This window comes from Lepus europaeus, chromosome 3 (assembly GCF_033115175.1).
Source record: "Lepus europaeus isolate LE1 chromosome 3, mLepTim1.pri, whole genome shotgun sequence".
Taxonomy (NCBI): Eukaryota; Metazoa; Chordata; class Mammalia; order Lagomorpha; family Leporidae; genus Lepus; species Lepus europaeus.
The window spans coordinates 114,663,472-114,689,930 of NC_084829.1; the positions used below are offsets into that span (position 1 = coordinate 114,663,472).

General features: G+C 42.3%; 2 protein-coding genes across 4 annotated transcripts in view; one reads left to right on the forward strand and one right to left on the reverse strand.

Moving 5' to 3' along the window:
* Window positions 1-4,854, forward strand: part of DSE (dermatan sulfate epimerase) — a 76,407-nt gene extending 71,553 nt beyond the window's left edge. For all 3 annotated transcript variants that reach the window (XM_062186650.1, XM_062186651.1, XM_062186652.1), the window contains 2 exons: window positions 72-279; window positions 2,175-4,854. In XM_062186650.1, coding sequence (XP_062042634.1) covers window positions 72-279; window positions 2,175-3,936 — 1,970 coding nt within the window. In that variant the 3' untranslated portion in view covers window positions 3,937-4,854. The remainder of the gene's footprint in view (window positions 1-71; window positions 280-2,174) is intronic.
* A 6,733-nt stretch (window positions 4,855-11,587) lies between these two features.
* LOC133757058 (bcl-2-like protein 13) lies at window positions 11,588-14,437 on the reverse strand. Its single transcript, XM_062187670.1, has 3 exons — window positions 13,950-14,437; window positions 12,802-13,014; window positions 11,588-12,529 (listed from the first exon to the last, which is right to left on the reverse strand). The coding sequence occupies exons 1-3, from the start codon at window positions 14,397-14,399 to the stop codon at window positions 11,798-11,800; spliced, it is 1,395 nt and encodes a 464-aa protein (XP_062043654.1). The 5' UTR covers window positions 14,400-14,437; the 3' UTR covers window positions 11,588-11,797.
* Window positions 14,438-26,459: the final 12,022 nt, after the last annotated feature.

The following is a 26,459-nucleotide window of genomic DNA, read 5'->3' on the forward strand; positions in this document are numbered from 1 at the left end:
AAATAATCATTATTTAGACCTTTATAGAGGCATGCAATTTTAAATTAATTCTTTCCATCTTCCTTCCTCAGGGTTTCAAAGAACTGTGGCTATCGCAGACTCAAATTACAACTGGTTTTACGGTCCTGAAAGCCAATTAGTGTTCCTGGATAAATTTGTCATGCGTAATGGCAGTGGTAACTGGCTGGCTGACCAAATCAGAAAGAATCGTGTTGTGGAAGGTCCAGGAACCCCATCCAAAGGGCAGCGCTGGTGCACTCTGCACACGGAATTTCTTTGGTATGACACGTTTGGCTTTCCAGAAAAGAGGCTCTCAGGAATACTGCTCTCGCTGTGTCCTCCATTTCTTCATTTAAAAAGATAAGCTAATGTAAAACACTTCTTAAAACCCTTCTCCTTGCCACCTAAGTCCATGCAAACTCAAGTCAACTCATAGTCTTTGAAACTCTGCTAAAAGCATTTCTTTACATTTAAGATCTAATTACTGTTTACTTTTTCTGGTTCTCTTGTAGTACAGATGTCCTAGCCTTATACTCTTTTGCAGATAAGCATGTTTTAATTTTACATTATTTTTCATATATGAGAAAAGCCACACAATATAGTCTAGGTTATTTTTAAAAAAGTAGTACAATAATTGTTTTGTTTTGGTAAATGGAGCATTATAATCTAATAACAAAACTGTTCCTAAAGTTCAAAAGTTTTTGACAGAATCTGACAACTTCACTTTGATAATAAAAGTACCGTGTAATTTTTTTGTCTTAATCTTTTAAGCCCAGAAGAAGAAGCTTGGTTCTCTTTTTTAAGTATTGCCAAATATATTTTTGGCATCCAATAAGTTAAAATCAGAATTACAGGGAACTGGATAATCATTAATTCTTGATATCTTTTCAAGCTATTGAAATTTGCACTCAACTCCAAAATAAGTTTTTTGCAATTTGATTTAGTAAAGTGGTTATTGTCTATAATTTAACTAGCATTTCTTAATATGTTACCATTCTTGGCTCCTCACAGGGATATGAATAATTACAATAGGGTTTGCATTTTTCTGTAAATAAGCACTAAGGCAGTTGTATAAAGTTGACTATAAGAGTCAGATTCATGCTAGGTCTAACTTTAATTAAAAATCTACCTTTATAGGAATATACAAAATAACAAAAAAAAAACAGATAAGAATGAACAATTAAGCTTGTATCTGTCTTTGTTCAGTTATGCTAATTAAGCCAACATCATACCAGGCCTAAGCAGAAACATAGTTTTTGATGTTCTGAAACAGTCAAAATTAAAGACCAATAAAATTGATCCTGTTATATGTAACTGAATCAGAGAAACGTATAGATGAAAGTCTGTCTCTCTTTCCTTGAGTTGCAAATCTCAGGAACCTGTTCAGGCAATTATCTCAAATCAATAAAGCAACCAATTATCTTCTTTATTATTTTTGGAACATTTCTAATTTTAGAAAAACTATGGTCTTACTCTGAAAGTTTGTTATTATTGCTTTAATAATAAACATTTAACATACATAAAAATAGGAAGCCATTTATTGTCCAAAAATCCTGATACCAACTGCAGATTAAAATAAAACCACACCATTGGATCTGGGCTCAGTTGTGGTAGCCGTAATTATGAACCCCCCCAATATTGGATAGTTCCCTGAAGTTCCACTCATTTATATTCTTTGATGTGGTATTGGCCATAAATTTTGTCTAGCATATAAAATTCTATTCTATTTTACTTTTTTAAGTGTGTGTGGAGGGGTAGACTTGATTCAGACCAGACATTCAGTAATATCTGTTCCCATAGAACACACTTTAGGGTTTTCCGGAGTCCAGATCCTAACTCAGGGTTCCCTAGAATAGGGACCCCTCAACTAGATTGTTGGATGAAGTGCTGAAATCTGTAAGCCCAAGTAGTTTGGTGGCTGCTCTGCAGTTGTCAAGGGAAGAAATTGTTTCACATTCAAACTCAAGGATCACAAATTATAAAGATAAATTCTTCTCCCTGTCACCAATGGTACATGCCAATTGTGGGTGCTTTCAGAAATGTCCCTAATATAGCCTACATGCCAGGGCTCTAGGTAGTATTTTTGTTCTGTTTTCTTGTAGTATCACAGTTACAGAGTGTTATTTGTACTTCCATCAGAAAACCACTTAATTTTGAAAAATTGATTCTTTCAGGTACGATGCCAGCCTGAAGTCGGTTCCTCCTTCGGATTTCGGCACCCCTACCTTGCATTATTTTGAAGACTGGGGTGTTGTGACTTATGGAAGTTCACTACCTGCAGAAATCAATAGATCTTTCCTTTCCTTCAAGTCAGGAAAACTTGGGGGACGTGCAATATATGACATTGTCCACAGAAACAAATACAAAGATTGGATCAAAGGGTGGAGAAATTTTAATGCAGGGCACGAACATCCTGATCAGAATTCCTTTACTTTTGCTCCCAATGGTGTGCCTTTCATCACCGAGGCGCTCTACGGGCCCAAATACACCTTCTTCAACAACGTTCTGATGTTTTCCCCAGCTGTGTCGAAGAGCTGCTTTTCTCCCTGGGAGGGGCAGGTCACAGAAGACTGCTCGTCAAAGTGGTCTAAGTACAAGCATGACCTGGCAGCCAGCTGTCAGGGGAGAGTGGTTGCAGCAGTGGAGAAAAATGGGGTGGTTTTCATCCGAGGAGAAGGCGTGGGAGCCTACAACCCCCGGCTCAATCTGAAGAACATTCAGAGGAATCTGATCCTCCTGCACCCCCAACTTCTCCTCCTTGTGGACCAGATACACCTGGGAGAGGACAGCCCCTTGGAGACGGCAGCAAGTTTTTTCCACAATGTGGATGTTCCTTTTCAGGAGACAGTGGTAGATGGGGTCCATGGGGCTTTCATCAGACAGCGAGATGGTCTCTACAAGATGTACTGGATGGATGATACTGGCTACAGTGAGAAAGCCACCTTTGCCTCAGTGACCTATCCTCGGGGCTATCCCTACAATGGGACAAACTATGTGAACGTCACCATGCACCTCCGAAGTCCTGTCACCAGGGCAGCTTACCTCTTCATAGGGCCATCTGTAGATGTTCAGAGCTTCAGCATCCACGGAGACTCCGAGGAACTGGATGTGTTCGTAGCCACCAGCGAACATGCCTATGCAACCTACCTGTGGACGGGCGAGACCACAGGGCAGTCTGCCTTTGCACAGGTCATTGCAGATCATCAGAAAATTCTGTTTGACCGGAATTCAGCCATCAAGAGCACCATTGTCCCTGAGGTGAAGGACTATGCTGCTCTTGTGGAACATAACCTGCAACATTTTAAGCCAGTGTTCCAGCTCCTGGAGAAGCAGATCCTGTCCCGTGTCCGGAACACAGCTGGCTTTAGAAAGACTGCTGAGCGCCTGCTGAGATTTTCAGACAAGAGACAGACTGAAGAGGCCATTGACAGGATTTTTGCCATATCGCAGCAACAACAGCAGAGGCAAAGCAAGTCAAAGAAAAACCGAAGGGCAGGCAAACGCTATAAATTTGTGGATGCTGTCCCTGATATTTTTGCACAGATCGAAGTCAACGAGAAGAAGATTCGACAGAAAGCTCAGATTTTGGCACAGAAAGAACTACCCATAGATGAAGATGAAGAAATGAAAGACCTTTTAGATTTTGCAGATGTAACATACGAGAAACATAAAAATGGGGACTTGATGAAAAGCCAGTTTGCACAGGCACGGATGGTGACAACCACTCACAGCAGAGCCCCATCGCTGTCTGCTTCCTATACCAGACTCTTCCTGATTCTGAACATTGCTATTTTCTTCGTCATGTTGGCAATGCAACTGACTTATTTCCAGAGGGCTCAGAGCCTACATGGCCAAAGATGTCTTTATGCAGTCCTTCTACTAGATAGCTGTATTTTATTGTGGTTGTACTCTTCCTGTTCCCAGTCACAGTGCTAGCATGGAACCTCTAAATTGCAGATCATTTTGTGATCACAAGAGTCTATGCAAGAGAAAACAAAATCATTGTGCCAGTTTGGTACCGGATTTTTTTTTTTCATATTCATTTTAACAAATTAAGGGAAGACATTTTTGCACAGGAAAGCAGGGGCATGGACAAATCAGAACAGGAGACTTTCTCAGAGAATCAAGAGAGTAGCTTGGTTGTCCCATGGTGTTTCCAGAAGTGTTTGGCTTGGCTAATATGGCAGTCCATATAATACTACTCTTAGAAGAAACAAAAAGTCCGTTTTTTAAAGTAATTTTTTTAAGAGAAACAAAAAGAATTAGATAGGATTGGGGTTTGTTAACATTAATTTAATGCTATCAGCAATTTCCAGATTCTACGTTAGGGAAAAAATACAGAATTGTAAGGAATGCAGACTTTTAAAAAAATGGTGTAGTTATATTGGAAAATATATGTTTCTACTTCCTTAAAGAAGTAGATCTTTGGTTAAATGAATAACAGAGTCATTATTACAGGACCTGGATGGCTATTAGGATAACAGTAAAAATGATGGCAGAAGTTCATTAAAGACTTGATATATTTCCAGTAGAAAACATATCTATGAATGAATATTTCCTTGTTGGTGTTGGTCTTTGCAAGCATATAATTGGTTGCTTTTATACATTCATTGGCTTTTCAATAAATAAGAAAATTTCAGATTATTTAATATTTTGTAGTATTTTCCTTATATGGAAAAACTGTTGTAGACCCAATGACTAAACTTTTTGAAATAAAATATTTCACATACTAAACATTGACTTTAACACCAAAGAAGATGGGGAATCTGAAATTTGGATATAATTCTTATGTTTTTTAATAGAAAACTTTCTTCAAGTTTATTTTGCTAAATAAACGTCATAATTATTACTTTTCTCTATGTCTTTCTTCAGTGTCTGCTGTTATAGTCAATATATTAACATTTTCTGAAATCTTTGATACGATATCTTTAATTGAACATGCATTTCATTAAATGTATAAAATAGTGTTTGAGTCAAAAAAGTAATTTCTCAGGTTACTTACCTTTTTGTTGTTTAAACATATTTTATTCATTTCAGAGAAAGCCAACCCTGATGTCTAAGCAGTACCAAAGTTTTTAAAAAGCATAGAGTTTTGGAAACATTATCTATAATTTATTCTTGAGCATAAGAAAATGATAAAAGGAATTTAAGAATAAGTTGTCTTTCATTCAGCATATTTGGGTCTGATATATTTATCCCTTGAAAATACAAAATATGTTTGGTCTAAATTTTACAGTTAAGGACACATTCATTGATTTATAGTGCTAAAGTAATAATGGTAATCTTTTTTTGTTCATGAAAATACACAACACATACTAAAAAAAAAACTCAGAGAAAACTAATAAGCACCTTTCACAGTTATAATTTTGAACTTTTTACGTAAAGAAAATACCAGCATGACTTTTAACTGTGCTTTACTCATTTTGCTTGGAATCTAGAACATGACTTCTGAGGAAGCATTTTTTTCCTCTCTCATGGGAAGTCTCTTGGGAGGATGTTATTACACACTGTTTAAAAGAATAATGTTTTCAGAAGAATAATGCTTCCGTTTGTCCTGCATGGATGCTCTTACTGGGATTTAAACTTGCTTTATGTGACAGATTCTCCGTTTACTTAACCTCATTCAACATTCCTCTCTTCTACTCTTTCTCATTCAAAAGGATGAATTGTCTTAAATGATCAAAAGGAATCTTGGGTGGGAGGGAAGCAAAAATTACTCTTTGAGGCACAGATACAAAGCTCAGGCATGGAAAGTGCAAGTGAGCGCCAAGGGCAGCTTTCCTTTTGTTTTTGTTAGGTTAGGGCTAACAATACATTAGTCACTGTGGTAAGATCCATCCTAACACATCAGCTGGTTGTTAAGGTAAATTTTTAAGATATGTATCTTTGAAGAAAAATTACTTAAAACTATGCTTTATCCCCCTTTCTGGTGGATCTGGTATTCCCACTTAAAAAAGAAATTTCTTCAGACAGTAACTTGAGTGGTTAAGTGAAAAAAGAGGGCTGAAATAAATTGTAGTTCTTGATAATGAGACATTTTATATCAGAGTTAGTGCATGTTTGAGAAAAACTAAGGAAATCTGTGTCTTCAAGAAAGCCTAACAATGTTGTCTTTCTTGAAATTAAGTAATTGATTGAGGAATCTGTTTCAGTGCTACTTGCTATGTAAGGAATGGTTCAAGTTTATTGGATGGTATATGAACAGAAGATTGGCAGAACTTCTGGCCATAACCTTAATGAAGATTTGAGACTCTTCAGCAAACAGAGCTGATTTTGCAGTGGAAGTGGCATAGTCTCTTATTTATAACTGACTAACCAGCCATGAGGATGGATGAGAAAACATTTTTTTTTAAGTTCATTGTTATAATTGTGAATGAGTCAGGCGGGAGATTATTCTGGGCCTTTTTAAAAAAATACATCTATTTGAAAGGTGGAGTTAGAGACAGAGAGAGGGAGAGACAGACAGATCTTCCATCTGCCGGTCCACTCCCCAGATGGCCACAGCAGCTAAGGGCTGGATCATCCTGAAGCCAGGAGCCAGGAGCTTCTTCCGGGTCTCCCACTTGGGTAGCAGGGACCCAAGCACTTGGGTCATCCTCCACTGCCTTTCCAAGGCCATTAGCAGGGAGCTGTATCCCAAGCGGAGCAGCTAGGACTCCAACTGGCGCCCATATGGGATACTGGCCTCTTAGGTGGTGGCTTTACCCACTTCACCACAGTGCCTGCTTGGAATTGTTAAAATTCATTTTATCACTCAAAATATTAATTTTTCCACAAATATTTGATTCATCTTTTTGGGGGTAATAGTTTTGGGTGGTTTTTGTTGTTTTTGTTTTTAAGAATTCTTTATCTGAAAGGCAGAGTGAAAGAGGGAGAGACAGAGAGAGATCTTCCCTCTGCTGGTTCACTCCCCAAATGGCAGCAATAGCAAGACTGGTCAGGCAGAGGCTCAAGTACTTGGGCCATCTGCTGCTGCTTTCCCAGATGCATTTTCAGGGAGCTGAATTTGAAACAGAGCAGCTGGGACTTGAACTGGTGCTCTGATACATCACAAGCAGTGGCTCAACCCCCAGGGACCTTATGTTCTAAGGTTACTAGGAAATATGTTTTAACAAAATATTTTGCACAATGAATAATGTTTTAAAATAAATATGTTTTACATTATGGCTGATTTGGTTTTTTATAAATCCTTGATGAACTCACAAACGACTCACAAAATAATCTGTAATTTCTTCAGATTTTAAGAGAAAGCATGTTATAAAATATGGTGTTTGTAAGTTTAAAATTAAATTCATGTGTTTCCTTAGAAATTTAAAACAAAACAAAAAAGGATATAGTCACGAGTGGGAGAGCTGTGCAATTTACATTCCAAACTGCGACACTTTGAGGAGTTAATAGTTACAACAGATATAAACCAAGACTATTGAGTAAATTGGGAAATGTGGCCATCTTTGTTTTGTTGTGTTTTTTCTTTTTTTTCTTTGACACGCAGAGTGGACAGTGAGAGAGAGAGACAGAGAGAAAGGTCTTCCTTTGCCGTTGGTTCACCCTCCAATGGCCGCCATGGCCAGCGCGCTGCGGCCGACGCACCACGCTGATCCAAAGGCAGGAGCCAGGTGCTTCCTCCTGGTCTCCCATGAGGTGCAGGGCCCAAGGACTTGGGCCATCCTCCACTGCACTCCTGAGCCACAGCAGAGAGCTAGCCTGGAAGAGGGGCAACTGGGACAGAATCCGGCGCCCTGACTGGGACTAGAACACGGTGTGCTGGCGCCACAGGCAGAGGATTAGCCTATTGAGCCACAGCGCCGGCCATGTGGCCATCTTTGACATGGAACAATTTAGAGGGAAAAATTGTAAAGGTTTGATGCTGCAAAGAGAACTTGAGAGGATCTGACTGAGCCCTGAACATATACAGACCAAATAGAGGCCAAAGCAAAGCAGGCTAGAGGCTCTCAGTCCCTGTCCCCTCTGTATGTCTGTGCTTGTTTTGTTTCTATTGGCAAAGCTTCTTGGTTTCATTCTTTAGCTCATGTTGAGAAGTTAGTTTCTGCCCCTTTTTTAACATGTTGGCAAAAATGACGTATTTTCCAGCTATATTTTAGATAGATGTTTGCTTTATGTTATGTAATGTCAATGAAATACAAATTTTCAACAAAATGAGAGAAACCATGTATTCCACTACATGGTCATTTACTTTAACAGGTTCAAATTCTGTGTCAAGACATGTATCACAGGGACCGGCACCGTGGTTCACTTGGTTAATCCTCCGCCTGTGGCGATGGCATCACATATGGGCTCCGGGTTCTAGTCCTGGTTGTTCCTCTTCTGTTCCAGCTCTCTGCTGTGGCCCAGGAAGGCAGTGCAGGATGGCCCAAGTGCTTGGGCCCTGTACCCACATGGGAGACCCGGAGGAAGCACCTGGCTCCTGGCTTTGGATCAGCGCAGCACTGGCTGTAGCGGCCATTTGTGGGGTGAACCAACGGAAGAAAGACCTTTCTCTCTGTCTCTCTCTCTCACTGTTAAACTCTTTCTGTCAAATAAAAATAAAAAGTAAAAATACAAAAGACATGTATCACCATGAAGAATAAAAAATGATAAAATCATACTAGAGCTCTTTTTCTTGAGTGTATAGTTTCTCTCTCTTTTTTTTCTTTTCTTTTTTCTTTTTTTTTTTTTTTTTTTTGACAGGCATAGTGGACAGTGAGAGAGAGAGAGAGAGAGAGAAAGGTCTTCCCTTTGCTGTTGGTTCACCCTCCAGTGGCCGCCGGGGCCAGCGCGCTGTGGCCGGCGCACCGCTCTGATCCGAAGGCAGGAGCCAGGTGCTTATCCTGGTCTCCCATGGGGTGCAGGGCCCAAGCACTTGGGCCATCCTCCATGCACTCCTGGGCTATGGCAGAGAGCTGGACTGGAAGAGGGGCAACCGGGACAGAATCCGGCGCCCCGACCGGGACTAGAATCCAGTGTGCCGGTGCCACCAGGTGGAGGATTAGCCTATTGAGCCGCGGCATCAGCCAGTTTCTCTCTCTAATAGTAAATTTATTTTGTATATGTTATAAACATATATGATTGAAAAAGCCAAATAGGACCAGAGGTTTATTTTATTTTTTTTAAAGTACTTTCCTTCCCTTCTCACTTCTCTTGATCTGTGCTTATAAAAAATAATTTCTGGCTGGCTCCGTGGCTTAACAAGCTAATCCTCCACCTTGCGGCGCCGGCACACCGGGTTCTAGTCCCGGTTGGGGCGCCGGATTCTCTCCCGGTTGCCCCTCTTCCAGGCCAGCTCTCTGCTATGGCCCGGGAAGGCAGTGGAGGATGGCCCAAGTCCTTGGGCCCTGCACCCCATGGGAGACCAGAAGAAGCACCTGGCTCCTGGCTTCGGATCAGCGAGATGCACTGGCCGCAGCGGCCATTGGAGAGTGAACCAACGGCAAAAAGGAAGACCTTTCTCTCTGTCTCTCTCTCTCTCACTATCCACTCTGCCTGTCAAATAATAATAATAATAATAATAATTCCTTATTATCCCAGCAATTGATTGGTTATGTATTTTATTTTTTAAGATTTATTTTATATCTTTGAAAAGCAGAGTTACAGAGAGAGAGAAAGATCTTCCATCTGCTGGTTCACTCCCCATGGCCACAACAGCTCGGGTTGGGTCACGCAGAAGATAAGAGCCTGGAACTACAACTGATTCTTCTAAAAGGGTGGCACAGGCCCAAGGGCTTGAACAATCTTGTGCTGCTTTCCTAGGCAAATCAGCAGGGAGCTGGATCAAAAGTGGAGCAGCTGGGGTCCCATGTGGCCTCCAATATGGGATGCCAGCATCGCAAGTGGTGGCTTAACCCAGTGCACCACAATTCTGGGGCCTGTATGTACTTGTAATAAAGTCAAACTGCCTACCAATGAAGAAGAGGACTTAGTCCTTACACAGCCCCTCTTTCTTTACCTGTTGATCCGGGTTTTTTTTTTTTTTTTTTTTTTTTTTGGTGGTAAGAGTAGATAAAGTAATTTTATTATAAATTTCAGGCTCTAAAAAGTAATGTGTTACATTTACTAAGTAAATCTGAAGTGACCTTTTTAAAAAAACCAGTCGTGCTCTGCACAGTGACACAGTGACCTTCAGCCATGTGAGGGTGCAGTTCCTCCCCTACTTTAGGGATGGGCCAGTTGAAAGAAAATGCCGCTGATTCTCCGCTGTCAGAGACTTGGGTGACTGCTATGTCGGGCACCCCTGGCATCTGTGCTGTGCTTAGTCCAGGCAGAGAAGCCTCCATTCTGGACTTTGGAAGCCGAGTGTGAATCTCAAGGTGGCCTCTGTCTTGAAACTCAAGCCTCTTTTGTCTTTTACCTTTGATACTTAAATGATAAGATGATATCTGCCATTTTATCTCAATGATATTATATTTAGTAAGACTTGAAATTCAACTGGGTCTGTGAGCCCCAGGTGGCAAGAGACCCACCAAGAGGTGGAGGAGCAGGAACAAGACTGAGGTCAGCCATGGGGGGCACATACCAACCCAGGGCACAGAAACAGCAGATGCTATTAGGAAGCACCCACAGGCAAGGGGGTGACACTGACTGAAGGGCTGGATGTTTCTCTGGCTGTCACCTGTACTGCACTCACAGGTTAGGGAGCCCCAGGTCTCGTGTTACTCTATATTGACTTATTTTGTAAGATTCCTAAAGGCAACATCTCTACAAGGTGGAGGTGGAGGAAGCCTTGGGGAAGTGGCAAGTCTGGGCAGAAGCACAGAGCACTCTCCTATGGGGTCTGGGAAGGGACCTGAGAGATGGCGGAGACGGGAGGGGAGCCCACTCCCCATGAAGGGACAGGAAGAAGGGAGAGAGCAAGAGTCAGAGGTGGCTGGCTGCACACACAGCCTGGCCACCAGGACAGATGAGATCCCAGCAGAGGAATCACTGCCCAGTGGAGTGATAGCAAACCCTCCTGGCTGGGACTTCCATCTTAGATGTTCCCACTCACACACACCCCCCACCAATAACACACTGGCTATCCATGGGGGACTGCCCACAGCAAGCACTTGGCAACCTCTCAGACCGCTTCAGCCGTCACATTAGGAAGTGGGGTGCTACTGCATCTGCAGAGGCCAAGATGTTGCTAAACATCCTAGGATGTACAGGACAGCCTCCTCCTACAGGGAATTATCAAAATGTCAATGACAGCAAAGTAGAGAAACTCCATTCTAATTTTTTTTAAATTTTTTTTATTTTTAGACAGGCAGAGTGGACAGTGAGAGAGAGACAGAGAGAAAGGTCTTCCTTTGCCGTTGGTTCACCCTCCAATGGCCGCCGCGGTAGCGCGCTGCGGCCGGTGCACCGCGCTGATCCGATGGCAGGAGCCAGGTGCTTCTCCTGGTCTCCCATGGGGTGCAGGAGCCAAGCACTTGGGCCATCCTCCACTGCACTCCCTGGTCACAGCAGAGAGCTGGCCTGGAAGAGGGGCAACCGGGACAGGATCGGTGCCCCGACCGGGGGACTAGAACCCGGTGTGCCGGCGCCGCAAGGCGGAGGATCTGCCTAGTGAGCCGCGGCGCCAGCTAGAAACTCCATTCTAGAGGGAGCTCTGTACTTCTGTAATTCTGAATCTAACATGAGACAAGGCCCTTGGAATTCACAGATGACCATGAACACCCTCGACCTCAAGCCCTACTGTGTGGATCAACCCGCTGCCATGTTGAGCAGAAAACCCCAATTATCCCCAAGTGTTCCACAAACACCCATTCAGCTGCTGGCAGTTCAAATCCAGCAAACACAGCGTCTTCTTCCTCTTTTGGAGAATCTATTTCTTCCGCAGAGCCAATGCCACCCCAACAGCCACTGCCAGGATAGCAGCAGCAGCAGCCCCTCCAAACAGCAGGATGAACTTGCCCTCACACAGTGGGACGGCCTTTGCACCTCCAGTGGGGGAGGGCTCTTCTGGAAGGCTCTCTTTGCTCACATGTGACTCCTCTCCTCTCTGCGGTGTTGATGCAGATTTCAGTGCAGGGGTCACCACCTGCTCTACTTCAGGAGGTTCCACTGCTGCTGCTTTCACTTCTTCTTCATCAAGTTCTACAAACAAAGATGTGGCAGGGCTGGCTTCCTCTACTGCAGTCATCTCTGGGCCAGATTCCCTGGTCTCCAGAAAGGAAGTGGCATTGATATGTGGGAGCAAGGGAGCTGGAGCTGTAGGGAAGGCCTCATGCAGCTCCCTGGGCGGCACAGGAGCCACAGCGCCCTCTTCCACACCCTCAGGTATTTCTTCTCTCTCCACATGCACAATGTCAGAATTCGAAGAGTTGTTCTCGCTCTTCTCGCCAGCTCCATTGCTGTCTAAGCTCTTGACTTCTTCAGGATCCATGGCTATCTGCTGCCAGGACTCAGCACCTAGGGACACTGGCAGGCTTTCCATGTGCCAACTCTGGCTGGCCAACAGGGAGGCAGGTAAGCTCTCCGACTGCCACGAAGTGGTCACAGTTGGAGACTCTGGGGGACTGACTTGTGCAGAGTTGTCACTGGGCAAGATGTAAATGTCATTGCTGTCTGAGTTGCGCTGGCCGCAGCGGCCATTGGAGGGTGAACCAATGGAAGACCTTTCTCTCTGTCTCTCTCTCTCTCACTATCCACTCTGCCTGTTAAAAAAAAAAAAAAAAAGAATCCTATTAAATCTTCAAAAAAAAAAAAAGAGCTCCTGGAACTAAGAGTCAAAGTCACAGGATACAAAATTCATCATATAAAAATTGATCGTATTTCTATACAAGCAACAAGCAATTGAAAAACAAAACAATAAATAAATAAATAAATGTCATTGCTGTCCTCTGCAATAACTCCAGGATATTCCTCCTCCTCAGACTCAAGATTAAATACAGTGCCCCAGCCACCTTGCTGAACGATGTACTCTGCTGCGTAGTCCTCCGGATATGTCACGCCAAACTGCAGCGGTGCACTCAAAGGCTCCTGACCTCGTCTTGTCAATTCGAAAAGCATTTCTCGGAGCAAAACCAGAGGCACCCAAATCTACCACCTGCTGCTGTTCAGAGTGCACATTAGCAGGATGATGAATCAAAACCAAAGGAGCCAGGACTTGAACCAAGCACTCCGATCCAGGAAGCAGGCATCTCGAGCAGCATCCCACCCACCATGCAAAATGCCTGCCCACCCCCTGTTCCTATCATATAATTACTTTTTAAATGGTAAAACAAAACTGGATTCCCAAGCATCCACTCCAAGATCACATTTTTAGGTCTAAAATTAAGTAAACAGTCTTATTCTTTGATTCTTTCTCTAAGTTACTCCCTTTCTGGATAATTGTAATGCCTACATCACATAATAAATTATTTTCTTCTTCAACAGTTTTTCAATAGAACATGAAAAAGAATTACTTTCACTGGCCTGCCTTTATCAAGATATTATTTAGTCCCCTGATATCTTCTCCTATAAACTTTGTGGCCTCTTTCTCCAGTAGGTTAGGCTCACTTAAACTTACATTATCTTTTTGTTAAAGAATATATGAGCTTGCCTGGTATAGAAACCAAACATACTAATTTATACCTGTGAGGCCCATTCTAGTCAATGGATTTCTGTGATGATAAATTACATATATCAATCCAAAAATCTATGATATAACCCGTCGGTGTCTTAAGAATTATAGTAAAAGGCATGTATCATAAATTTTGTCTGCACCTAATTCATTGATTAGATTTATCTTTGATTTGTCTATTTCAAAATACAATTTAAGTGACGACTAGACCTTATGCATCATCCTATGTGATACAACACGAAATACAGAAACCTATCAGTGAAGTACTCTTGCCAAAACGATTAAACCTGGGGCAGGCATTGTGGTGCAATGGGTTAAGTAAGCCAATGCCTGGAATGTCTGCATCCCATACTGAAGTGCCTGGTTCATGTATTGGCTACTCTAATCCAGATCCAACTTCCTGGTAATGCACCTTATTCCCGCTGGCATGAACTGCAGTCTCCAGCGTACACTCACGATATGCCTGATATGTCACTGGCTGGCTGAGGAGCACCTGCAGTGCTGTATGCAGAGGTTCTTTCAGTTCCTGTGACACTTTGTCTCCAAGATGGGCCAGGCAGTCTTCGATGGAGCTTTCTGGGTTAGCAGGGCTAAAAACTGGAGGAGTGTGACGGTCAAAGCCAGTGCTGGTGAAGGCTTCAGAAATTTCTTTGTCCAGGGATTTTAGCTCTTCTTCAATTTCAGATTTAACTTTTAATAAAACTTCTTGATCCGGAGATTGTGAAGCTACATCTAGTTGAATCCCTTGGGGGCAAGAAAGATGTTGCTCTTGCAGCTTTTCCTGAGAGAGTCCCAAGTAGCTAAGAACAACGTACTTTGTTTCATAGTGGAATCCTGCAGGCACAGCAGTAGAGGACGCCATTGAACTGACTGGTAGAGCTCCAATTGGGTCTACTGACACAGACATGCAACACCTCCCATATCAAGTTGCCTGCATTCGACATCTGGTTCTGCTTCTGATTACAGCTTCTGGCTGATGTAAGCCACGTCGTCGGAGCCACTGGGCGGTCGGTGGGTCGGTACAGTCTGGACACCTTCCTACCCAGACCCAGGTGAAAGTCGCCGCCTCACCCAGTTCTACCTGCCCGAAACCCCACTCCCCTCACCTGGCCCTGGCCCCTAGCCCAGAAGAGATGAAAGAGGCGGTGGCGGCTGTTTCCAACAGGGTCCCCCAGCGGCGGTGGCTGCTCCGACCCGTGGCCCTAATCTCGATCCATCAGGATTTGAAGTTTATGTCAATGCTTACTATTTATATGTTGTGATGGTGACTTATAGGTTAGCTGTATATAAGGCCACTTCAGTTTGTGAAAAATAGGTTTTGGTTTTCTTTTCTTTTTCTTTCTTTCTTTCTTTCTTTCTTTTTTTTTTTTTTTTTTTTTGGCTGCGAAGGAGTTTTAAGATTCATGCATACAAGAGGTTTTCAAAAAGTTGGTGGAAAATGTATATCTTGAAAACAGTATGCATGGACTTAAATTTTTTTCCACTAAAATAAACATTTCATTTTCCACAATTTTTTGAGATAACTTCTTTCATGTACAACTTTGGTTTCCCGAGTTAATGATTGTGTCTTGATTTCGCTTGCTTACTTGTGAAGCAATCTTATTTGATCCCTGAACTGCCCAACACAAGTATGAGTCTTCACACTCTGTATCAGCCACATCTATGGGGTATCCTGGCAGTTTTTGGTTCTTTGGAGGGTAAGCTCTTCTTTCCTCTTGCTCCAATATGAAATACTGCTGTTAGTTGTCCTCAAGTCTCCTTTTGCTGTCGTTCTGAGGACTCTCTGCCTCTTTGCTGTATAAATCCGTTCCACATATACTTTTTCACAAATGTTTTTGAAGTATTTTTCACAAACACTTTCACAAATATTTTTAAAGCACACTAAATGCTAGGTAATGTCCTAGTACTTAGAATACTTCATCTAAAACGATTCCTGGCTTCTTGGGGCTTAAATTATAGGGATGGTTTTGACAGATTAGCACCATTTATGAGTATATAATCTTTTGGAGGATAATATATGCTATAGGTGAAAAAGGCAAGGTAAGGAGACTAGGAAGGGGAAAATCTAACTTAAGTTGGGTAATCATGGTTGGCTGTATTGGTGTCTCCATTCTGACTATCTTCATCATTTTAAAAATGCATGTACTGTCAATTTAGTGGGGATTTGGGAAGAAGTAGAAGTAAATCTAAGAGAAAAGCATTCCAAGAAGAGCAGTAGTTAGAAATGCCAATACGTGCCGGCGCCGCGGCTCACTAGGTTAATCCTCCGCCTAGCGGCGCCGGCACACCGGGTTCTAGTCCCAGTCAGGGCACCGATCCTGTCCCAGTTGCCCCTCTTCCAGGCCAGCTCTCTGCTGTGGCCAGGGAGTGCAGTGGAGGATGGCCCAAGTGCTTGGGCCCTGCACCCTCATGGGAGACCAGGATAAGCACCTGGCTCCTGCCATTGGATCAGAGCGGTGCGCCGGCCGCAGCGTGCCAACCGCGGCGGCCATTGGAGGGTGAACCAACAGCAAAACGAAGACCTTTCTCTCTGTCTCTCTCTCTCACTGTCCACTCTGCCTGTCAAAAAAAAAAAAAAAAGGCCAATACGTGATGTTTTTCAGAAGGCCAGTGTTGACACAGCAGAGTAAGTGGGCAAGCAGAGGATGATGGGAACAAGATCAGATCATACATGCCTTCATAGATTGCAGAGAAGATTTGGGTTATGAGGTGAGAAGTCAGAAAAACAGAGATGCAATGAACTGAGATGTGCTGACTGTAGCAAGATCAAGTAGGGGGAAGTAGAGTTCAGGAGCTTGTGTAGCCATGTTCAACACTTTTTTTTTTTTTTTTTTTTTTTTTGACAGGCAGAGTGGACAGTGAGAGAGAGAGAGACAGAGAGAAAGGTCTTCCTTTTGCCGTTGGTTCACCCTCCAATGGCCGCCGCGGTAGCGTGCTGCGGCCGGCGCAGTGCGCTGATCCGATGGCAGGAGCCAGGTGCTTCTCCTGGTCTCCCATGGGGTGCAGGGCCCAAGCACTTGGGCCATCCTCCACTGCACTCCCTGGCCACAGCAGAGAGCTGGCCTGGAAGAGGGGCAACCGGGACAGGATCGGTGCCCCGACCGGGACTAGAACCCGGTTTGCCGGTGCCGCAAGGCGGAGGATTAGCCTGGTGAGCCGTGGCGCCGGCCATGTTCAACACTTTCTATACATCCAAACCTGAAATTCAGAAACAGGTTCTGGCTGATGATATAATTTTATGCGCCATCTGAAAGATTAAATGAAAATTCACTAACTGTAAAGAGGAGAAGTGCATTCTGGATAAGCAGAATCACCTAAAGACATCAAAGTTGGAAACAGCAAGTCTGGTTCAGGAATTTACCCAGGTTGGTACTGTTGGCCCACAGGGTGCGGGATGAGGAGTGGTTGAAGATGAGACCGGGAAGAAGAGCAGGGAGGATTTTGTGCTGGACTTGGTAGAGCATGCTAAGGAACCCGGACTTCAGTGTGCAGTGAGGACTCCTCAACCCCTTGTTATTATGCTTCAGCATAACAGTGACACAGCATACACGTGTTCCTGAGCCAGCATGGCAGCAACATTCTTAGGGTGGGAAAGAGATGATGTCATGTACCTCCATGTGTGTGTGAGGGTCTGAAAAGTTTCTTAAAGTGGCTGTAATAGGTCCCCATGTTCCACACATATACTCTAGGGGCAGGTTTTCCCTCTAAGTGGAAATTGCTGCAAATAATGAAGACCCTATGAAGGATTTTTTCTTCTTAAATAACCAAATTGGCATTTTAGAAAGACAAGTATAGCTCCAGTGTAGAGGATGGGCCAAAAGAGCAAGAGATTAGGAGACTCCTTAACTATGTCTGAAGAAAAAATAGTTAAGGCCCTGGAAACAAGTAAAACGTGTGACCAGTGTATGTTTTGTGGGAATATTGAACAGAAAGATCATGAATAAAGGGTCCCTAACAATGTCAGAGTCCCATGTACTGTAGAAGAGTGTGGTTTCCTGCCATGGCTCTGTCCCAAAACCCCTGGCTGTCCCTTAAGAAACTCACAAGTTTTTCCAAATCCCCCTGTTATTTCTATTTCCAGCTTGTCTGGTTTGGGGAGTTCAACTAGATTGGTATAGCTGGAGTGTAGATGTGTGAGGGCAGGCAGTGGAAAATGAGACTGGGAAGGTAGACCAGGCAGGAAGGTAGTGGTCCTGTCCTTCGCCTCCATTTAATTTTAAAAAGGAGTGGTACCAACTACCTAAGCATTTTGATTAACTCAGGCAGTTGGAATACCTTCCAAATCAGAAAAGTGCTCTTTTTTTGCATACCTCTGGAAATTAATTATTGGGAAGTCTTTGTCATAGAACTTTATGTGATTTGAGTGGTGAGTCCCAGTGGAAACGCTAATGATTTGGAATGGGCTCTTGTGGTTTGGGTTTAAGGTAGAATTTCTTGAGGCAAGAGCTTCTAAAAACATTCCAGTCAGCCCAGAACATTCCAGATTAAGCAATGAGAAGTGCTTTAGTATATATTTAGGAATTATTTTCTGAACAAAGCATTTTTCAATGGTTTGGACACTTTGTTTTTCTTCCAAGTAGATGGTAATAACAGGATACTAGAAGACCTTTTTATGTGAAGGGAATGTATGCTCAATTTTCTGTACTTTTTATTATCTAGTCTTTGTTATTTACCACTTTTTATCTAAGATCAGGGACCTCCAATAAAATAAAAGATTTCCATTCATTGCCTTCTCGTGCAGATAGTCTTGATTTCTTAACTCATTCACTCCACTCTATAAGAAGAAATTGTTTTTCTGACAGAAGACTGGATCCATGCTATTTATTATAGAGTTCTGAGGAGAATTCCTAGAGGGTTTGTAGGTACTTAGAGACCTGTATTTTTTATACAAAGAAGACTAAAGAAAGGTAGGTGTGATTATTTTGAAAGATGAGTGCTTAGAATTTTCATCATAGATGAAAAATCAATTGTAATAATTTAAAACATCACTATTTCTAAATACTGCCTTTAGGTGGTTCAAAATTATGAGAAACAAAAAGATCATTTAAAAACAACTGCTCATTCTGTTTTCACAACTAGGCTACTCTCTTTTAGGCTGGGAATCATGTCTCTTTCTCACTTTATATGCACGATTCTTAAATAGTGCCTGGTACCAACTATATTTGGTATTCAAAAAATGCCTGATGAATTGACTAATTGACTGAATGAATGGAGTAGAGAAGATTGTGGTTCCAGAAGACCTTAATGTTATACTTGCTGTAAAGCTGAATGTTTGTGTCCCTTCAAACTTCATATTTTGGGGGTATCTGGTGCAGTGGTTAAGATACCACTTGGGACACCCACATCCTTTACTTGTGCCTTTATTCAAACTTTGGCTCTGCTCCATTTCCATCTTCCTGCTAATGTAGATACTGGAAAGCGGAAGGTGATGGCTCAGGTAGTTGGGTTCCTGCCACCCAAATGGGAGACCCAGACTGAGTTCCTGGGTTCAGCCCAGCCCTGGCTGTTGCAGGCTTTTGGGGAGTAGACAGTAGATGCAAGATTCTCTCTCTCTTCCCCACCTCCTCCCCTCTCCCCTCTGTCTCTTCTCTCTCTCTCTCCTCTCCCAAATCCCCTCTCCCTGCCTCTCAAATTTAAAAACTGTTGGAACCTAATTGCTAGTGTGATGGTGCTAGGAGATGAGGTACTTGGAAGGCGATTAAGACATGATGATAGAGGCCGGCGCCGCGGCTCACTAGGCTAATCCTCTGCCTGGCGGCGCCGGCACACTGGGTTCTAGTCCCGGTCGGGGCACCGATCCTGTCCCGGTTGCCCCTCTTCCAGGCCAGCTCTCTGCTGTGGCCAGGGAGTGCAGTGGAGGATGGCCCAAGTGCTTGGGCCCTGCACCCCATGGGAGACCAGGAGAAGCACCTGGCTCCTGCCATCGGATCAGCGCGGTGCGCCGGCCACAGCGCACTACCGCGGCGGCCATTGGAGGGTGAACCAACGGCAAAGGAAGATCTTTCTCTCTGTCTCTCTCTCTCACTGTCCACTCTGCCTGTCCAAAAAAAAAAAAAAAGACATGATGATAGAGCCCTCATGACTGAGATGGTGCTCGTAGTCTCCTGACCCTTCTGCCATGTGAGGTTATAGTGAAAAGATGGTCTCCTTTGACCCAGGAGGCGCTTGCCACACACTGAATCTGCTGGTGCTTTGATCTTGTCCTTCCCTTCTTCTGGAACTGTGATAAACACATTTCTATTGTTTATACATCACCTGGTTTATGATATATATATATTTTTTTGACAGGCAGAGTGGACAGTGAGAGAGAGAGACAGAGAGAAAGGTCTTCCTTTGCCGTTGGTTGATATTTTTGTTACGGCAGCCTAAGTAAACTAAGAGCTCTAGCTCTCAGAATGGCTTGGTATCACTCACCTCCCACATAGCTGTGAACCTTGGCACCAAGGAGTGCTCCAGGTAGATCCTGGAGCTGTTTGAATTTTGTCATCTTTGAACTATGTGAGGCCCTCAAGTTGAATCTCCAAGACAGGCTATGTGTGAAAGACAGATGGCAACTAGGAACATACGCAGCTGCTGTATATCATGGGTGGTCCCAAGTGGAATAGAGAGCCGAGATGCTAAAGTACGACTTAAAATAACACACCATTTGTGTGGGATGTTGTAAACCACCAGCAATCAACAGGCTGTTGCTAAGCTTCAGCAGTTACTCGTGAGAATGCCTTTGAATTCATGGTGTGCAATACAGAAAGCATGGCCACAGCAGCATAGCAGGTTCCCTGGAGAACATGGGACAATGTGGTGTGGGTGTGGGGGATGTGGGCGGGCAGTGTGGTTGGAAGGATTGGTTATTCAGCTGGCTTTTTGGCCACACCTGCACACGTAGAGTCACACCATAACACCTCAGTACACCGGATTTCCTGAAAACAACTCTGGCAAGGGGAGTATCTCATATAAGTGACTGCATGTTTTCTCTACTTTTAAATGGAGTTTCTGTGTTGCCTGGTGGATGTTATGAGCTGTATAGATTGTGAGGGGGCTTTTGTGAATTCACTACTGAAAAGATGTGGTTTTTATTTTTTAAAAATAATTTGGATGCCAGAGGAAGAAGTAGGGAATGAAAGAGTATTTGAAAATACTGTAAAGCAAATTTTGATTTTTTTGAATGGTATATAAAGAACCCCCACACATGCTACACTTATTTTATGAAATATGCTAGAATTCGTTAAAACATTGCCTCATCCATGTTTATACCATTATTATATCAATGCAAACTGGATAGCAATGATAATAATAGCCACCTTACTGAGACCTAGCGAAGTGCAAACTACAGCCCTATCTTATAAATTAGGAAGTTAGGTTCAGAGAGGTTGAGAAATGTGATCAAAGACACATAGCCAACACAAAGCTGTTGCAGAAGGTTCAAAAGAGAAACAGTGTTATAATACTTGAATTTTAATTATCTAGAGGGTTCAAAATGCCTCATTATCATAATTTAAAATTTATTATAAGCATAATTGTATCAAAACTATTAAATTCTCAATGCAATTTTTTACCTTTAATTTTGTGAAATTTAACAAGCAAACATTATTAACTGTTATTTGTATTAAATAGACATTAAATAGACAAAGGGACATCTGTTCATTTTAGAAATTACCACAGCTCTTTGTCATACTTTGTCATCTCTGCAGCACAGCCTACAGGGAATATTAGATAACCCGTTAGTGCGAAATCAGACTTCCGCTCTTTGTTTCTAGTCTCATCTTGCACCCAAACTGTGAGTCACTTTGAGCATCATAAACTTAAAAACAAATTATTTATTCATCTATTCATCTCCTTTTCTTAATTTAGTATTGCTCCCTGAACTTTGCCTTCAGTCATAAATGTTTGTGGTTTTTCAGGTGGTTGAAATGAATGAAGTCATTGTAAAACTACAATGCTTTCCATTGGCTGACTAATACATTAAACAACATAAACTACTTTATCACTCTCCCTGAAAAAGACAAGATTTGACAGAATACTTAGCAGAAGGAGTGGTGATATAGAAGGTATCAGAAAATATTTTACAATCCATCCATCTTTCCGACAGTCATCTGTCACTCACACTGATTCTTTAAATTCAGGATTGTATGGGAGGAAAAAATGGAACTGCAGTTTTGTTTTGTGTTGGCTGATTTTTCCTATTTTTTCAGATTTTAACAGTTCTTTTCTGTTTTACATTTGATTCTATCTTGTCACTTCTTGGTTAATTTTTATAGAAATCCTGTTTCTTTTCTTTAATAAGCTAGAATTGTATATTATAGAATGTTAAAGTTGAAAAGGACCCAGAAAAGCTCTAGACTTACCGTCCCATTTTATAGTTGAGTAAACAGATTGTTTGCCATTTCTTCACATTAGGGCAGTTTAAGACATCACCAAGATCCACATTGTCTACTTTCATTTCTTCTCCCTGTTTGTTCGAGCAACCCTAGGTTGGAAAAATATACAAACAGGGACTAAAATAAGTGATTTAAGGCCATTAGCCATCAGTCTGACTTGTGAATTGTTCTTCCGCAATTTCAAATACGTTGTAGACAAACATTTGAATTGTATTAATATACTTCATTAAATTAAGATGACTAATATTTTGCTTACTAAATACCTGAATTTTTGGTTCCTGTTTAGATGAGCAAGTTACTGCCCTGAGAGATCAGTATCCCATTCTAAAATAGTGAGTTAGCGCCCTCTAGCACATTTTTGAGTCACCATCTTTTAAAAAAAAAAAAAAAAAAAAAAAAAACCTCATAAAATTTAGCTATGAAACTATAATATTCTTAATACTGTATTGGGCTCTTTATACTATCTCATTTTAATTCTCAGAAGATTGTATAACATAGCTCAGGACATCTCTAAGTAGATTAAGGTAATAAGCAATGTGATGAGAGAATAGAGTTGTGGACAGAGAATGACTGACTACTAAGAGGTGCAATGACGAAAGAAAAGAGATCTGGATTTCTGGGAGCTCTTAGCTTAGTGGGGGAGTGTCAATCATTCCAAACTCCAAAAATGCAAAAGTAAAAATGACTTTGTTTGGGGCCCTAGTAATTCTAGAGACTTGGCCGCAGATAGCTCTGAATCAATATTCCAAAGTGGAAGGGGATGTAGGAGCTTAGTGCACAAGCAGTACAATCAGTAAAAACTTCTTTGTAGGGAACTTCTACTAAGATTGAGAAGGAACTGGTGCTGTATTACGGGGCTTTGTGACTAATAGAAGACGAAGAAAAGAATGTATATACTTACCAAAAAGTGTCCATAAAACAACACCTCTTAATATCATCTTGAATCTCTGGACACAACATAATTGTCCATGCTAGTTTTCTGCACTCAAACAAGAACCAAAGTTCACATTCCTAGGCAGCAGCTGAAATCATGCTTAAGTCCTCTCCCAGCCTCCCAAATGCCCATTTGTTTTTGTTTTGTTTTGTTTTCCCCTAGAAGTCTTTTATTTAAGAATACAAACTTCTTACATTTCATAATTACAGCTTCAGAAACATGGTGATTCTTCCCACCATACCCACTCTCCCACCCCTCTCCCTCCTCCCTTTCCTAGTCCCATTCTAATTTTTTACGAAGATCTGTTTTCAGTTAACTTTATACACATATGATTAACTCTATGTGAAGAGTTCAAGAAATAATATTTAAAAAAAAAAAAAAAACAAAAACCTGTTCCTCAACAGTAGAGACAAGGGCTTTTCAAAGTCATTGCTTCTCAAAGTGTCAATTTCACTTTTTATAGATTTCCTTTTAGGTGCTCTATTAGCTATTACAGGTCAGGGAGAACATATGGCATTTGTCCTTTTGGGACTGGCTTATTTCACTAGATATGATGTTTTCTAGTTTCATCCATTTTGTTGCAAATGACCAGATTTCAGCTTTTTTTTCTTTTTACCATGTAAAAAGAAAGTGTTCCGTGCTGTACATAACCCATAATTTCTTTATCCAGCCTTCAGTTGATGGGCATTTGTGTTGATTCTATATCTTAGCTGTTGTAAATTGAGCTGCAATAAACGTGGGTGTACAGATAACTCTTTCATATGCTGATTTCATTTCCCTTGGGTAAATTCCCAGGAGTGGGATGGCTGGGTCGTATGGTAGGACTGCATTCAGATTTCTGAGGTATCTCCATACTGTCTTCCATAGTGGATTTACCAGTTTACATTCCCACCAGTAGTGGATTAGCGTGCCTTTTTCCTTACATCCTTGCCAGCATTTACTATTTGTTGATTTCTGTACTAAAGCCACCAAATGCCCCTTTGTAAAAAGATTTTGTTTTTCTTTATTTTCATATTTTTGGAAGGACAGAGAGAGAGAGAGGAAAAAAAGAGAAAAGAGATAGTCCATTCACTGATTCGCTCCCCAAATGCCCAAAACAGCCCAGGTTGGGCCAGGCTGAAGCCAAGAGCCTAAAATTCAATCCAAATTTCCTATGCAGGTGGTGAGGACTCAAGAACTTGAGCCTGAATCACCTGCTGCTTCCCAGGGTGCACACTGGCAGAAGCTGGAGCTGGAAGCAGAGCTGGGACTCAACTCCAGCCACTCCCATGTGAGTTGTGGGCATCCCAAGTGGCATCTCAACGCCCCGACTTCCTTTCGAAAAGCCGTTTCGGCGTTGTCGTCATAATTTTCCTTTTGTTTTCACAGGAGACAGAACCTTGGAAAAGAATGTTGCAATAGGCCCATTAAAAGCTATTGCATTGTTATTTATTTTTAAATGGCAAGAAAGCAAAGAAACAGAACTACTAACTCTGATTTAAGATGTCACCAGACTGAGCATTAAAAGAAAGGAGCTGTCTTTGCTGTTGATTGTAGCCGTAGCAAGTTTTTATTGTTATATGGTGTTTTCTTGTTTGAATATCTGTTTATTCTGTTTTTGTTAGATATTTGTTCTTTGATTTTTTGTTATCAGTTCTTATGTTAATTGTACCAATTCTTATGTTTATTATGTTTTTCTACTATTTTTAAACTATTATTATGAAGAATACCACAAAGATTCTTATACTATTCACAAAAATCTCTCGGATAAATTTAGACTCATTTCTTAAAATGACTTTTTATAAAGACCAATTTTAGGTTTGCAGCGAAATTCAGAGCAAGGTGCACATCCCGGCAGTAGGAAAAGGTAGTAAAGGCCTGGTTCCCATTCAGTGAGGATGGAAACAAGAGGTCCAGACTGAAGGGCAGCTCTGAGGCCGACTGAAACTGCGCAGGAAATGGAGAGACATCCACCAGTGACCCTGAGTTTTCTAGATTGAGAGACTAATATCCTTAAGTGGCATAAAAAATTCTGGAAAACTTAAGTTTTCATGTAAAATGAGTTCTATTTTGGGTTAGGGCAATTGGAAATACCTATACAGAACTTTGGAAAGGGAGGGACTGAAGACAAAGATTTGGAAATGTTAACTTAGAGTTTATTGGCAAAGTCATGGGGAAAGATAATAATAATTGCCAATGCTTCTTAGGCTTTTACTATGTGCCAGGCACAATTCGGGGCCGGTGCTGTGGTGCAATGAGTTAAGCCATGGCTTGCAGTGCTGGTATCCCATATGGGTTATCTGTTGCAGTCCCAGTTGCTCCACTTCCAATCCAGCTCCCTGCTAATGCACCTGGGAAGGCAGCAAAGGATGGCCCAAATGCTTGGGCCCCGCACCGACATGGGAGACCCAGAAGACTCCCGGCTCCTGGCTTCAGCCTGGCATAGCCCTGGCTGTTGTGGCCATTGGGGGAGTTAACCAACGGATGGAAGATCTCCGTCTCTCCTCTCTCTTTCTCTGTGACTCTGCCTTTCAAATAAATAAATAAATAAATATTTTTTAAAAATTGCAAGTGTCAACTCATTTAATTTTCAAAATAACCCACTGAGGCAAGTAATATTATTTTCATTTTACAGAAGAAAGAACTGAGGCCCAGAGAAATCAACAAGATTGCCCAAGGTCGCATGTCTCGGCAGGGGTGGAACCAAGAGATTTTTCAGGCTTGAGGAGAAGACTGAACTTCAGTGGGTATTTACCATCAATGGTTTGGGTGAGAGGGGAAAGAGTGGGAAGGAGACTTGAGTGAATAGTCAGAGTTAGGAAGAGAGCCAGAGGAGTTTCATTAGTGGCCAAACTTGAACTTGAACTAGCTTAACAAGGTAAGTGCTGTAGGTGCCTGACACTCCCGGAGGAGATCAGGTAGAGTGCCAAAGTAAAGTCACAAGTAGTCAAGCTCTGAGACTAGTTGTGGATAACATCTGTCAGGCTTGGTTCATTGCTTACAAGAAAGGAAGAGAACCCTCTTTTTTTTTTTTTTTTTTTTGACAGGCAGAGTGGACAGTGAGAGAGAGAGACAGAGAGAAAGGTCTTCCTTTTTGCCATTGGTTCACCCTCCAATGGCCACCGAGGCCAGCACGTTGCGGCCAGCGCACTGTGCTGATCCGAAGGCAGGAGCCAGGTGCTTATCCTGGTCTCCCATGGGGTGCAGGGCCCAAGCACTTGGGCCATCCTCCACTGCACTCCTGGGCCATAGCAGAGAGCTGGCCTGGAAGAGGGGCAACCGGGACAGAATCCGGTGTCCCGACCGGGACTAGAACCTGGTGTGCCAGCGCCGCTAGGCGGAGGATTAGCCTATTGAGCCGCAGCACCGGCCTGAGCACCCTCTTAAAGGAATCTAAAAACAAAACATAGAATAGCAGTTATTGCTCTTGATTGCTTTCTATAGCTAGAGTAAAAAGAAAATGACTGTCCTTAGATAATTCAGTTATGTATATAATAGGTATGGCAGAATTGGAGGAGAAAGAGAGGAGACTGTGGGAAGACAACTGTGCTGAGCAAACAAGACAGAGCAGCTGAGCTGGGCAAGAAGGGAAGAAGCAAATCATGGGAGGGCCCTTGCTCTGTCCAGCCCTGCA

Coding starts and splice junctions, on each gene's coding strand:
- LOC133757058 (XM_062187670.1), bottom strand. CDS start 14,399: ATGGCGTCCTCTACTGCTGTGCCTGCAGGATTCCACTATGAAACAAAG. Junction 13,015..13,949: donor TTCATGCCAGCGGGAATAAG/GTGCATTACCAG, acceptor AGCAGGTGGTAG/ATTTGGGTGCCTCTGGTTTT. Junction 12,530..12,801: donor TTGCAGAGGACAGCAATGAC/ATTTATTTATTT, acceptor GACAGCAATGAC/ATTTACATCTTGCCCAGTGA.